This window comes from Hemicordylus capensis, chromosome 3 (genome assembly GCF_027244095.1).
Source record: "Hemicordylus capensis ecotype Gifberg chromosome 3, rHemCap1.1.pri, whole genome shotgun sequence".
NCBI lineage: Eukaryota > Metazoa > Chordata > Lepidosauria > Squamata > Cordylidae > Hemicordylus > Hemicordylus capensis.
Genome location: NC_069659.1, coordinates 87636234 through 87651516, shown reverse-complemented (window position 1 = coordinate 87651516; position 15283 = coordinate 87636234). Strand labels below are relative to the sequence as shown.

The 15283-nt window shown below is 40.4% G+C and overlaps 1 protein-coding gene across 9 annotated transcripts in view; it reads right to left on the bottom strand.

Moving 5' to 3' along the window:
• The window catches only part of EVA1C (eva-1 homolog C), a 99444-nt gene that overhangs the window by 30313 nt on the left and 53848 nt on the right, over positions 1-15283 (bottom strand). For 8 of the 9 annotated variants that reach the window (XR_008319341.1, XM_053308860.1, XM_053308861.1 and 5 more), the window contains 2 exons: positions 15019-15215; positions 6100-6223 (listed from right to left, as the gene is read on the bottom strand). The exons of the other annotated variant lie outside the window; for it this stretch is intronic. Coding sequence is in view for 7 of the 8 variants with exons in the window: in XM_053308860.1 (XP_053164835.1) it covers positions 6100-6223; positions 15019-15215 (321 nt within the window). In the remaining variant the exon portion in view is untranslated. The remainder of the gene's footprint in view (positions 1-6099; positions 6224-15018; positions 15216-15283) is intronic. 9 annotated transcript variants of the gene reach the window in all.

Here is a 15283-nt window from a genome sequence, read left to right as displayed (position 1 = left end):
AATATAAGATAACAAGTCAATTACTTAAGCAAATAAGTTAAACAAACTATTAAAGAAGGAGGGCCCCAGGCTAGGCCAATTAAAGTTAGCAGTAACTAAATCCCATTGAAAGCAATGGTAGTTAAGTCATTACTGCATGTTTACTTGGAAGTAAGTTCCATAGTGTACAAAACTTAGGCATGTGTGCATAGGATTACAGCATTAGCCAAACTACCTTCAGCTGGATGACGACCAGTATCTGCACATCAACCCAAATGGGATTTACAGCCAAAAGCACATTGTCCTGCATGGATTCCTTTAATGGATTTGGAAACATGCCTACAGATTAGATGTAGATGCACATCTAAAGACCAAGCAGCTAATGCCATCCTCATTTGTGGATGGGGATGTTAATTCATATCATCTTGCAATATGTATCTCTATCCACTGTCTTGGGCTATTAGTCATGTTCACAGCTTTCAGTTGATTAGAATCCTGGCATCTAATGAGGCTGATGTTGAAGTTAACACCTTGATTAAGAAGAGAGTGTTATTAAAGCTCCAATACTATGTACATTTATGTACAAGCAAGTTCCACTGAATTTAGTGGGACTTGTTTCTGATAAATATACATCAAGCTGCACATCTATTTATTGCAAAATCAAACCAATGGAAACATATTTAAAATTGTGCCATTAGGCTGTCCTCATTGATCACTGATTGAAATTCTTTCTTCCTGTTGCTCAAAAGTCAGAAGTCTACTAAATACAATCCAGCTGAGATTGCCTTCATAAAGTAAAAGACACAATCCTGTGAAAGCCAGTAATGACTATAAATCCTGTTGAAATCAAGGGACGTAAAGTGCTTTAATCCTACTGACTTTCATTAGATAAGAGGACAATCTACATGTTTATTCAAAAGTCATATTAAGTGTCCTATTAAGCTCAATGTCCTATTAAGCTCAATGAGGAATGATGTGTTTAGGTCTGCAACCTTAACAACAATTAACTTCTGGTGGATTGGGCCCTAAGAGTCTGTCATCTAAATGCAGCTGATCCCAAATGGGGGGGGGGGGGATTAAATGACAAAGAAAACTAGAAAGAAAACCTGTTTTTAGCCTTATCATATAAAACAGTCCTTCATAGATCAAAATTCAGTATACGTCCAATAATAATAGTACTGGAATTTTAAATTAAAAATCCCAAATCAGTCAACAATCAGATTTTAGCCTCAAGGGCATGCACACTACTGATATCATATACAAAGCTAAACATGATAAAATGGTTTCAATCAGAGAGATTATTTATCTACATTCAACAGGGAGTTATCTTTCTCTTGGCTTCAAGGTATTGCTATGCCTACAATGGAGTGGTATTTGATGAATCCCTGCTACCTCATTTTGATCATAGACTTTTCCAATGGGGGGCGGGGGCAAGGCAGAATAAGGGGGGAAAGAGTGAACTAGATGTAGTTAAATGTATTCTTACAACATATTCTACCTATTCAGAGGAAAGAGCCATGAAAAAGGCATGCTTCTTTCTCTGTAATCAATAAAGTGAATCATAGAACATAGTGGGAATTAGAGGCAGAACTCATTCAGTGGCCAAGAATACATGTCATTGTATCTTTGAGAAAGATTTCTTCACAGAGGAGCAATCATCAGACTGAATCTAAATTTGGTTCTTTGCAGCTCTTATTTTGTGCATCTTCCTCTTATGTGGGTCTTGCACAATAATAAAATGTGCAATGATTTTGTATTTTGCAAATAAACTTAATGAAGCTGAATGCATGCACTGGGCCATGTTGTAATGGGCCACAGAGAGCCATTACATGCTGGAGCTTCTGTAGAAGATTTGGAGACCCTTTCATTTCATACCCCTTTACTGATCTGTATCTTTTGCTTGAACATTTTTTGTCAAACAAGATGCCATCTAAGCACTGCACTTCTTTTCTGCTTTGAAGCCTTCTTTTGAAATGTTCTTGAACATTTGAAGGTTCTGTGGATATTGGGAAGGCTCTGCAAACACACTTTTAAGCAAATAAGATTGTTTATTTATTTATTAGATTTATATACCGCCCTTCCGATATGGCTCAGGGCGGTTCACAACATGATAGAAACAATTAAAAACAAATTAACAATTAAAATCAAACTATTAAAACACAATAAAACCAATAAAACAGCTAAAAGCCCTGAAAATCAGGGCAACAATTTAAAACAGTTTAAAACAATTAATCATTTTAAACTCTGGAAGGCCAGGCCAAATAAGTACGTTTTAAGGGCTCTCTTGATTAGGCTCGGGAGCAAGCAAAATGCGACATTAAACATATCTTTGCCTAGTCTGAGATTTATTTTATGACAGAAGCCATATCTGGAGGTGGTGTGGAGGTTAGGGGGATATTCAACCCTTTACTTTCACAGCACTTGGCTGCCAAAAATCCTCCTTGAAATTGCTATGGGCCCCCAAAAGTGGCATTACCCTGAATGCCCCCTTCAGGGATGAATAGCACCTTCAGGGGTGGGTAAGGAAATGGCACAGAGGTAGAGGGCTAAACAACCCCTGCTTTTGTGACATGGTTCTGATCCCAATTACAGTAGGTTCATGTGTGGTTGGTGTTTTAAAGTGGGGGAAAATAAGCCTCTAGCAAGACAATGATGAGTTTAATGCTACATATAGTTAATCAGTAAATTATTCAGTAAATTCAAACTGTTTGAATTATATGTTCCTCTTCCTCACCCTTCCTACACAATATGGACCTTTAACATTCAAATTCTTGCTTTAAGCAATGGCATGTTATTTTATGAAGTTATTCTCACACACGGGCAAAACCAGGCTAGGGAAACCCAGCCTGGTTTTGCTTGTGCATAAGAACCGCTGGGAGCTGCACAGCTCCTGGCAGCAAACTCACAAGGGAACCCTGGCAGTCAGGGTTAAGGGCGTATTAGCCCAGGCGAACTGATCGTGTGTCGCTGCTGCTCGGCTCCGTGAAACACCCACACACCAGCAGCCTCCCGACCAGCATAGAAAAACTCCCCATAATGTACCACTCACTCGCGCTGTGCATTACAGGAGTTACAGGGCCCTCCCGGCTCCCAAACCTACCTCCTGCTGGCAGAAGCCAGCAATCGTCTGAGCAGGCAACAAATCATCTGCCTGCCCAGCAATGAGGAGAGGATTGTCTACACGGAGTTAAGCTTTTCGAGGCTTCCTCCCCTCGCCCCTTTAAGCCCTCCTCACCTATTGTGAGAAAGGGCACTATATTTGCTGGCCAGATTTTTTCTTGAGCCAGAACTCTAGAAGTACATGGGGCTCCTATGTCTGTCTCTGAGACAAGGGCATAGCGGGGTTAAAGTGGGCGCTGGGACAAGAAGTGAAGATGGGAACCTGTCCTTCAGCCCCCCCCACCTTATTCTCTCTCCCCTCCACTGCCCCCCCATGTCTTTGCTGCAGTAGAACTGTAAGCACATGGTGAAAAACAGACTATTCTCAGAAACCGTTTCTCTTGCTTCTATGCAATTAGTCACATCCCCCATGCACAAGAGCAAAGAGCAAGTTGTTGCCCAGTCAGCAGGGGCCTCTCCCTCAGGACACAGGGACATTTGTCCCACCTTGTTCAATTAGAGCTATGCCTCTGCTGTCAGGGAACACTGAGGGCATTGCTTTCTACAGCATGCAATAAAAGAGCTCAGCGTGCATGAACAGGACTGCCTCACTCAATACAGCCAGTGACTGCAAAAATGCTGCAGATTAGATGGTATCTTTCTAGATTCTTCCTGGATAAGCTAGGTCATCTTACACATTTCCCCAGTTCAGAACCAAAGTGCAAGTACCTCAATGCGCATTTAACCAACCAGCATGGCATGTTGTTTTATGCATGCTAAGCCACTGCCACCCTGCAAAATCTCCTTTGTGGGAAGGTGACAACCACAGAGTAAAATCTGATGTCAGTACAGCAACACCACACCATGCTATTAAAACGGACATGCATTTCCCAATACCAATTGCATCACATTGTACTTAGATACATGCAGTTCAGGTGACATATTAATTAAGTCATTGCCAAACAAGCACAACATAATGTGTACGAGGACATGAGTTTCTGAAGCTTCGGCCTTTCTAAGTAGGTACTTACACTAATTAGCTCTCATGTTTTCATATAAACAATAGAGAATTTTCACTCTGAATGACTCTTCTACCTTTTACAAAAATCACTTTTAAGATCCCCAAAATCTACATGAAAGACAACTATGTACAGCATATGTTTTGATTACACACAAAACAAAACAAAAAATGAAAACTTTGCTAAAACAGGTGCCCCCCGCCCCCTTCACTGGATTTAGGATCTCCAGGTGAAGGCTGAGTCATGGCCAGGCTGTCTCTAGATTGGGCAGGCCTCAAAGCCAGGATCCGGAGAGTCAAACAAACAGCTAAGAACCAGGGCCAGGAGATAAGACAGAAATTGTGTGAGGATCAGAAACGGAGAACAACCAGGATCACCCACCAAATCATAGGTCAAGAACAAAGTCCAGTTCAAGCCGGGTAGACCAACCAGAAGACAGGGAATCAAGCCATAAGCCAAAGGTCAGAGAAGCCAAGTAGCCAAGCCAGAGAAAAACCAAACACGGAAAAACCAGACAAGGACCAAGGAGATCTTGAAACCAATACAAGGGCTGCCTCGGACAGGAAGCTTCTTATCAGGGATGTGCAAATTGATTTGGATACAAAATTATTTGTACCCAAATCTACTGTTTTGGGTAATTTGTGGACAAAATAATCGCAGCTGTGTTAGCTGGTCAGATTCAGGTAGAAAACTAATCGCCCAGATTTTGGACCTGAAAAATTTGTGGATTCAGACCTCAATTGTGTGGCAGTCTCTCTTGCTATCTCAATTTTGTGTCAGGATTATTTTTTTAAAAACCCACTCTCCCAAGCTTCAGATTGGTGATTTACAGTGTGCAACTACTGGCTGGCAGTTCCCCCTTGGTTTCAGATTGGTTCATTTCCATTCAAATCTTGTGTTGCCAGGGGTGACTAACCCTGGATTGGCTAGGGCAGGCTTCCCCAACCTGCGGCCCTCCAGAGGTTGCTGATCTACAACTCCCAGCATACCCAGCCACAATAAATTGTGGCTAGGGATGCTGGGAGTTGTAGTTCAGCAATCTCTAGAGGGCCGCAGGTTGGGGAAGCCTGGGCTAGGGGAAGGGTCAAAGAAGGGACAAGGGTCGAGGGAGTTCGGAGGGATTTTCAAATGTGGCAGCCAGCCACCATTCTGCCTTTCTGCCTTGTGGGAGGAGAGAGCCAGAGGAACTTTGCCTTGCCTTGCCTGCTGCCTAGAGAGGATTCTCTACTTTTTGTTCCTGCTTTCCTGATTGAGGAAAAGAGAAGATAATTTTTTTCACCCCCTTCCTGCTGCTGAGAGAATCACTGCCTGCGCCTGCTGTCTGTGTGAATTGATTTGGGTACCTGTTTGGGGAGATTTGCGGACAAAACATATCACCCCTGTGCTAGCTGGCCAGATTCGGACCCAAAACAAATCAGGGGTGATTCGATTAGGGTGCAAATCAAATAGAAAAAATCAATTCATGCACATTTCTACTTCTTATACTCTTCCAGCTGCAAGAATCAATGGTTGATCCCATAGAGTGGGGTTTGCCCAGGGCCTGGGGGCAGTCCCATACCCTCTGCCCAGGTAAAACATGCTAGATCATGACAGTATGTTTGAGGGGATCATTTCTTAATACCTACAGAATTACTATGTCAGATATGACAAATAGATGCAGGGCTACTTTTTGGTCAATTGGGATCTCATCTTTTGCCTGTGGGCTTCCCAGAGACATCTGGTGCATCACTGTGGGAAACAGGATGCTGGACTAGATAAACCTTGAGTCTAATCCTGCAAGGCTCTTCTTAGGTTCTTATTGACAGAAATGAACCACATGCACTTGTATGAATAATGGAGAACAACACACTTAGGAAAACCCAGAGATTCTGGTACAGTGACTTGGTGACTCCATTTCAGAGCTTCACATAGATTTATGCAGATTTCTGTGCTGGCACTGCACCCCCAAAAGTTAGTGAAACACACACAACAATCACATTTGCCTGTTCTACAATTTACTTACTAGGTTTGCACTTAAAGGAGACTAGGAGGTATTTAGTGATTCCTGGACATAGATCCGGTCCAAAAACCCGACTATTGACAAGGAGGTGGCAGGCTCTCAGGTTCTGGCATTCATCTAGTACTTTCTAAAACAATGAGTGAAAAGGCATGGTCTTGAAAAACAGTTTATGATGCTATACAAAAAAATAAGACTTTGACATTTTTAACATCTTTGCAAGATAGCAGTTATCTACTGGCTGCCTGGCACACTGGTAAAGTTACCTGCTGTGGTTCTAATACAATGTTTTTTGAGGCAAACTTTGAATTTCTGTGCAAAATTAAAGCATGAATGAAACAAGCTGGCAATAACATTTCAGTTCAGCAAGATGTTGAAGCCTATTCAGATATTATGTTCAACATCTTCACAATGAGTGTGCAGTGTACATAGGTACAATCAGTACACAGGTACAGTTAATCACACATTATGTAGAACAAAGGTGCAGCACACTTCCTATCTGTACCATGCATTTTAAGGCTTTGAGGTACCCAGTTCACTTTTAAAATAAACACAGGTACAATCATACAGACAAAAAAAGAAGGAAAAACATGTACAAGTATACAGACATCCATACATCATCCATACAACATAATGTCTGAATCGGACTCTTAAGAATGACTAATTATGAGCACAATACAGGTATATGATATTGTCATAACTACAGTGAGCTTGGACTGAATGTTGGGTACATTTGAAACAATGGACCAACACTTTTTAAAATTTGACTTTCTGTTGTCGACACATTAAAGTACCCAAGGTACTTTAATGTGTACTTTACATTACTTTACATTTACTCAATACTTTGGGTACTGTAAAGTACCCAAGGTACTTTAATGTGGGTACTTTAATGTGCCAACAACAGAAAGTCAAGTTTTTAAAAGTGCTGGTCCATTGTTTCAAATGTACCCAACTTTAAGTCCAAGCTCATTGTTGTTATGACAATATCATATTGTGCTCATAATTAGTCATTCTTAAGAGTCCGATTCTTAAGAGTTGGTCTCTTAAAAGTTATCTCTTAAGAGATAAGAGTTGGTCCATGTGGAAGAATTCAAATCTCTGCCAAAGTAGTTTCTATAAATCAATAGTATGAGCTTGCAGTTTAGGTTTAGATTCAAACCTCACAAAGGGACACTTTTTGAATTATATACAGTGGCACACATGTCGGAAAAACAGGACACTAAATTTTGCTATACAATTGTAGCATTTGTCATTTGTAGAAACTGTCCTATGATTGACTACTTTTGCTATAAATTTTGCTATACTATTCTAGCATTTGTCATTTGTAGAAACTGTCCTATGATTGACTACTTTTGGCAGGGAGGGTCTTAATCCTGCAATAAAAAATGTTGATAGTAACTTTTGTTGGGGTTACCAATTTTAATCTCACCCACACTGCCAGTGAATAAAAAATCTTGGACAGAAATGATATTTTGAAATGTGTTAATAATTTAAGTTTACTTGGAGCATAATTCATCCCTAATGTATTTTTATTGACATAAATGAAAAAAGAGGAATTGATCAGGCTTTCAGGTTTTCATAAAACTTACTGCTATTATTAGCATGATGACATATTGATGACATATTGTTATAAGGCACTATCCTCTAATTCCTGGAAGCAGTGCCTCTTGTATCAGAAATTAGAAAAGCTGACAACTTTGCCTACACTGTGCAAGTCCATCCCCACCATGCAAGTTAAAAAAAAAAAATAGAAAAAGCAAACTAATGCTCAAGTATGTATAATGGTTCAAAAGTGAATGAGAAATGTGTCCATATATAAAAACATTCTTTTGAATATTTGGAACACAATCAATCAAAAACATTTTTAATTTGAACCCAAGAGCAAAAAAATTTAAAATAATCATAACCTGAATAACCCAACAGTTAGTCCTTACTATGTTCAGGTCTCTCTCCTTGCACTAACCAGAATCATTGTCCGTTAACATCTGTTCATATTTCACATTCTTTTTTGTAAGAGCAGTTAGCTTCAGTGTTGAATTGACAATGCAAAAATATCTTGCTATTAATATACTTCTAACCAGAGACAGGACTTGCACATATTAGAAAGGATTTTTCTTTTTAATTGAAAAACCCGTGTATAACATTCTTTGTTCTTTCTGTAAAATAATACTGTTCTTGGTTTATGCAGATCTCAGTCTGTTCCAGAGAGTGTGGGTAGAATGAGATCATCACAGTTTATGTCCAACAATTTGGTTTTGTGTGTGTGTGTGTGTGTGTGTGTGTGTGTGTGTGTGTCTGAGCTATGAGAGAGTTGGAGAGTTTTTTGGAAGACAGGGCCAGACATGCATCTTTCACTTGAGTGCTATGTGAGCATATCTGTAAAAGATTACTGTATATTGTTTTCATCTGCAGTTGCCATTTGGGAAGTGAGATGAATGGATTCAAATAATTTTCTGTGCAAGCCTCACTAAATCCCCAAAGATTCAACAGGCCAAATTAAGTCCTGATGTCATGCCTGTAAGGATACAAAGGACAGATGTGACCCTTACATTTTTAAGCGGACAAGTGTACTTTCACATGGTCCAAAGGTCACTCTTCAGCTGTTCACTACAGTGCAGCACATACAAGTAATGTTTGGAAACCCTCCATTCCAACCAACTCTGCTGCGTGTAAAGTTAGGATATTTTACTAAACTACAGTCATATAGCACTGAAACAATTTACTTATAACAATTAAGGTTTTTAAAATGTTGCTACAAACACCAGACCCCTCTATAAAAGCCGTAAAACCTTTCATAGCATGGAGATGCAAAACGTTTTATACATCGATTTCTTTTTTACAGTGTGGCTGTTAAAAGCATACCGTCTCAGAAATGGTATCAGTCTTAACACGTGTACCACATTTCTAAGCATGCTTAAGTAAGTCCCATTGTGTTCAATGGAGATTACTCTCATGAAACACACAGGATTTCAGCCTTGGAAAAGAACACTTCTCTTTAAAGAAGGTGCCATTTTGGCTTTGACCAGAAGATGGAATTGTTATGGCCAACATTAGTTGACAGTGTTTGCTGATTGCTTTACAGATAATCACTTTTAATGGATGGCTGGAAATCATCATCATTTTATTACGTACAAATACAGAAATTTCATACCAGTTAGGATCATGCATTGGTTTAACTTCTGATTCTTAATAGACATAAATTTATACTTGCAAGAAGAAGACCACAACCAAGGACTCTTGAAGTAACAACTTGCTTATATCTTCACTTTTGATGATGTTTAATCTTCACTTTACAAATATATAATTATTATTGCACTTAATCAACATACTATATTTGATTTGTAAAGTAAACATTATATCTCTTCTATATTACAAGATTATAATGGAAAACAGAAACTGTTTATCAAGAATGTTGATGGGAAATAACAAAGGTTACAATTGATACAGAAGAACCTATACATGAGAACCTGAACACCACTGAAAGAGCAAGTTGTCATTCCTCTGCGATTCAACTGACTTAAATATATATATGGTGGGATATGACCAGGCTCTCTGTTTGCCAGCTGCATTTGCTTAGAAACAGGAAATTCCCTGTTCCCAGCAGGAAATGGTGCCTGAGCATGTGCAAACACCATCTTGAGTGCTCAGTGTTGCTGAACACTCAAGGTGATGTCCGCACATGCTCAAACACCATTTCCTGCTAGGAACAGGGAACTCCCTGTTCCTAAGCAAATGCAGCCAGCAGAGATCCCAGCTGCTTCAAACAAACAGCACTACTCTGGGATGGCGAGAGGGGTGGGCAATGGAGAGGCAGGTAAGACCTGCCTTCCTCCTTTTAAAGTGCCCACTCTCTGCTGCCCTGGATGTGCACAAAACGCTTCATGCACATCTCTAGAATTTGGTTGGAATCACTGGGTCTATTCTGGGACAGTTGCAAGGTTGCCTCATGTGAACAGATCAGTGTTCCCTCTAAGAGGGATTCCCAGAAGTTGTTGACTACAACTCCCATAATCCCCAAGGAAAAGCCACTGCAGCTGGGGATTCTGGGAACTGCAGTCAACAACACCTGGGAATCCCTCTTAGAGCGAACAGTGGAACAGATGCTGTTCCATATCTTATTACTTATGGATCAAAAAACAGATGTTACATGTTTTTATTACCTATGGAGCAAAAGGCTGTGCAACTTAAAAATTTGTATGGTTTTGCGATATCATGAGGTCATTCCCACAATCAGAAACTGTTGTGTTCTACCCAGGTTTGTGAACTTTGTGTGTTCCCAATTTCCGGTTGTGTGGAAGCAAGGTAAGAGGAAGACCTGGGTAGAAGTAATTGTGTGGAAACAAGGTAGGAAGAAAACCTGGGTAGCTTTTCCTCCTACTGTCTTCCACACAATCACTTCTCCTTAGGTCTTCCTCTTATCTTGTTTCCACGCAACCGGAAACTGGGAGCACACACAGCTCCCACATCTGGGTAGAACATAGTTTTTGATTGTGGGAATGGCCTCCATGGCTTTTTACCTCTTCTTCATTCTCTGGTATGAAGATCTCAGAATAAACTAAGTATGATTATCTGTACCATCTGAAGTGTCTGTATGTCTCTCTCTCTGTGTGTCTTTTCAAAAGGAGGGAACCCAGTGGCCATAAACTGAGTTACCTAAGGACTCAAAATTATAAAAACATGCCACATTTACAACTTAAACATGTAAATATAACACTTAAAACATTGTATCACATAAACGTAGCCACATGTCCTGTGCATGGCAGGACAGTTTTCCAGTTTCGACTGAAGCATGTAAACAAGTCACTTTGTCTGGATCCTTCACCGTGAGCACAAACAACAATGCAGTACATCAATGCAATACATCAATATAGACCCCTCAAATTGTGGCTTCAGCAGCTTCAGCAGCATGTCAAATCTAGTTCTTCTCATTACTCAGTGTGTTGGAGGTTGTAATTTTGATCCCCCAGTTAATTAGCAGAGCACTAAAGAAGCTACCCACTCCAGTTACAGAGTAGTTTCAGAGTTTAGTTGTTGCAGCTATTTATAGAAGACACATGGAGATTCTTGTAGAATTAAATAAGTATATATTGGTGAAGTACACTTTGGAGAGGAAAGACCTAAACCTGACTCAGCACAGGAAATATCTGAAGAGTTGTATCAGGCGTCATAGAGTAGAGACAGGGAGAACAGCTAGGGAGACCCTTACTCATTATCTCTATTCCCAATGCCCCTAGTGGTCATTAGGATAGTTGGTGCAAAACGTCGATGTACATGCCACATTATCAACAACTTAAACATGTAAATATAAGGCTTAATGTAAATATAAGCATGTAAACATGGCCACCCTGTGCATGGCAGGACAGTTTTCCAGTTTGGACTGAAGCGTGCAAACAAGTCCCTTTGTCTGGATCCTTCACCATGAGCACAAACAACAATGCACTACATCAGTACAGACCCCTCAAATTGTGGCTTCAGCAGCATGTCAAATCTAGTTCTTCTCATTACTCACTGAAAACTAGGCAGATTGCATCTCCATCAATGGTTTCATTGGTTAAGTGTGAGTGAAGTAGTGTTTCGGGCCTCCTCCTATGTGAGCATATTCAGGATCCTAATTCCACCCGGGATATTTAGAGTGCACTAATTTGAGAAACTGTTTAAAAACTGAATTGCCTGTCCTCATTTTTTCAAAACCATACCACAGAAAACAATAAAATGTAGAAATCCTGCTGTACAGCTCATAAAGAAATGGCCTTGCCTTTGATCTAACAGTTCTGTGTTCATTAACTTTTGAACTGCTGTGGGGTTTGCCAACCCACCAGGACTGACCTGGAGTCTGCAGGAATCATAAGCAATATCCAGGTCACTACTGAAAGCAATCCTGGTTTAATATTATGACATATATTAAGGGGAAATATCTCCAGGAACAGCTGCAGTCAGAGTTGGTAGCTGTAGTGCAGGCCTGCTCAACTTAGGCCTCCCAGCTGCTTTTGAACTACAACTCCCATAATCCCCAGACACAGCAGCCAATAAACCAGGAATTATGGGAGTTGTAGGCCAACATCTGCAGGAGGAACGAAGTTGAGCAGCCTTGCTGTAGTGTAACCCATGTGTAAGCATAGTCTTTCCCATGTTTTTGTTTTTGTTATGAAAAACCACCAAAACATTCCAAAGCTAAATAAGGTTCAGTAAAAGCACTCTTTACCTGCCATAGCAGGAGATCACCTTGGTGCATCAATTATTAACACATGCTCTTAGTTCTATTTGCATGATAAATTTCAGCTGTGGCATTCTAAGGCCCCTGACCTTATACTCCTGAGCTTTTCTGAGGCAGTGTGTCTTTAGGAAATATGAAGGAAAACTCATACCTGTCTCGTTTTCTGTTCTTTTTAAAAATGAAATATTGGGTGGCATAGAAGAGTAGTGGGGTTGCTTCTAAGCCAGTCTGTTCGTTAACTCCCAAATATGCCTTAATTGGCCCAATCAGCAGGCTTAAGGATGGCACAGTGTAGAGGTCCCTCAAGATCAGGAACCCCATTCAATTGCCAGATATAATTTCTGTTGAGGAAATAATCTTTTCTGTTCTTTATGTTGAGCTTTTTTGAAATTCCTCTAAACCTTAGAAATTGATTTGTCCAGCATGGATAACAAAACTGCCAGGATTAATACAACAGGAGTAAAATGTCTGTCTCCAAGGGTTATCCACACAGTAATTTATTCCAACTTCAGTGCAAATTTCCACAAGACATACATGTCTAAATGATGTTAAAGGATGTATTGCAAATTCACAGTATTTCACAGAAGTTTCAGCTGATGCAGAATGCTGCTGCAAGGATACTCGTGGCCATAAGTCACTTCATGTATCACACCCATCCTGCGGCAGCTTCATTGGTAACTTCTGGGCTAGATTCAAGGGTTGTCTTGACCTTTAAAGCTCTACACAGCTTGGGGCCGGGGTACTTGCCAGACCACATTCACCCATATGAACCTGCCAGGGCCCTCCCCTCATTGTCTCAGGCCCTGCCACTAAGAGAGATCCAGTTGGCAGGGACTAGAGACAAGGCCTTTTCAGTTGTGGCCCCTTGACTTTGGAATGCCCTCCCTGAAGTGCTTTGCCATGTCCCCTCACTCAGTGTCTTTTAAAAACATCTAAAAACACATCTTTTAGAAGAGGCTTTTTAATGCTCCATCTTTGGTTATATTTGGTAGGTTCTTTAGTTTTTATAATTCTCAATTTTTAGCTTTTAAAATAACTTTTAATTTGAAACTTAATACTGATTGTGGTTTTTAGCCTGACTTTTAACTTGTTTACTTAATTTGGTTAATTTTATCACTTTCATTGTATATTGTATCTATTTTATTGTTGTGAGCCGCCCCAAGCAACAGTGTACTGGAGGGGCAGGGCATAAATGTTTTAAATAAATAAACAAACACGCAGTACCATCTGCTGGTCATCTGCTGACACTTCATGAAAAACTCATCTGTTTGCAATACAATACTACTTTAAATGTATTACTGAGAAACAGATGGGTTTTTCACAAATCGTCAACAAATGGCCTGCTGAATTTACACATATCTCCCATGGAGATTTGCGCTGAAGCTGAAAAATTACCAAGTGGATGAGCCCCAAGTCAATATGATGGCTTTTTAAAAGACTGTCAAAACAAAGCTTCCTTTATGGAGGAGTGGTCTATCAACGGCTACTAGTCGGAGGGCTATAGGCCACCTCCAACCTCAAAGGCAGGATGCCTCTGAGTACCAGTTGCAGGGGAGTAACAGCAGGAGAGAGGGCACGCCCTCAACTCCTGACTGTAGGCTTCCAGTGGCATCTGATGGGCCACTGTGTGAAACAGGATGCTGGACTAGATGGGCCTTGGGCCTGATCCAGCAGGGCTGTTTTTATGTTCAAAGACTATGTTCTTATGTTCAAAGACTATGGCATGTGGGTCACAGATATGTGGGAAGCGGGGCACAAGTATACAGTTCATCACCAGACCTGGCTGATTTGTGTTTTATAATGTGTATTATTGGCAATCTTCAATCATCCTAATCAAAGTTAGTCCACAAGTTACGTTCTGCTGCTGCCTGGAAGTCTGAGTCGGAATTTCTGTGTTGGCAGCCTGGATTTAAGTCCTTGAGGAGGAGTATAGAGAAACCCGTTACACAAAACAACTCTATCAAAACGAGTGGACTGGCACAAAACTAACACTGAGCCACTGGTTGTGAATCTTAATGGTCATTCTTGTTCTTTAGGCTCTTTGTGTCACATTCTGCTTGGCAGAGTAGAAGTCAGACAGCTCATACAACCAACAAATATGTGGCTAGCTTCCTGTTCTTCCCCATCTCAACACCCCATGCTGGATTATAATTTGTTTGTGACGAACAGATCCTGTGAGGCCTACATTACAGGTGCAATATACTGTTCAACTCAGTTTTGGAAGATTTGTACTGTGCAAGCAAACTGCAACCAGTTTTGTTTAAGTAGCCAAATATGTATTAAACAGTTGGATACTTTAAGTCTGTATTGTTCAGAAAGTTATAAACCACACATAACAATGTGTGTGTGTGTGTGTGTGTGTGTGTGTGTGTGTGTGTGAGAGAGAGAGAGAGAGATAGAGAGAGAGAGAGAGAGAGAGACAGACAGACAGACAGACATATACACAATGATAGTATGAATTAGCTCTGTGTATTCAGCAGGGACCCAGGAATGGAAGGATTTAGTTTGAGGATAATGGCTTTAGTTACACAGTTGCAGAAATACTAACTTACTCAGAAGCAAGACCAAATTAATCCTTCCACCCACAACACACACCGTTATATTCCAGATGTAGCACTAAGAACATTAATTAATCTTGCCTTTGGCTACGGAACTGGATAACTATTAGGAAGCATTTTAAAGTTTTAAAAATATATTACAATATGTAATACCTGCAAGGTAGTAGATGCCACACAGTTTAAGGGCTCTTTCATCGTGACTTCAGGCTGCTGTGTACTACACAATGGGTAAGCTTGCCCGTAATATGCAGATTGGACACTTATTGTTGAATGTCGCGGACACTGCAGACTCAAACGATCACCATCGCAGGCATACACAGTGTGATTTTGCAGAAGTTTGGTTAGGTAACCTAGAAAATATTTAGCTGTGTTACATTTAATGAGGAAATAACTTTCCCCCTATAGTTAAAATGACAAC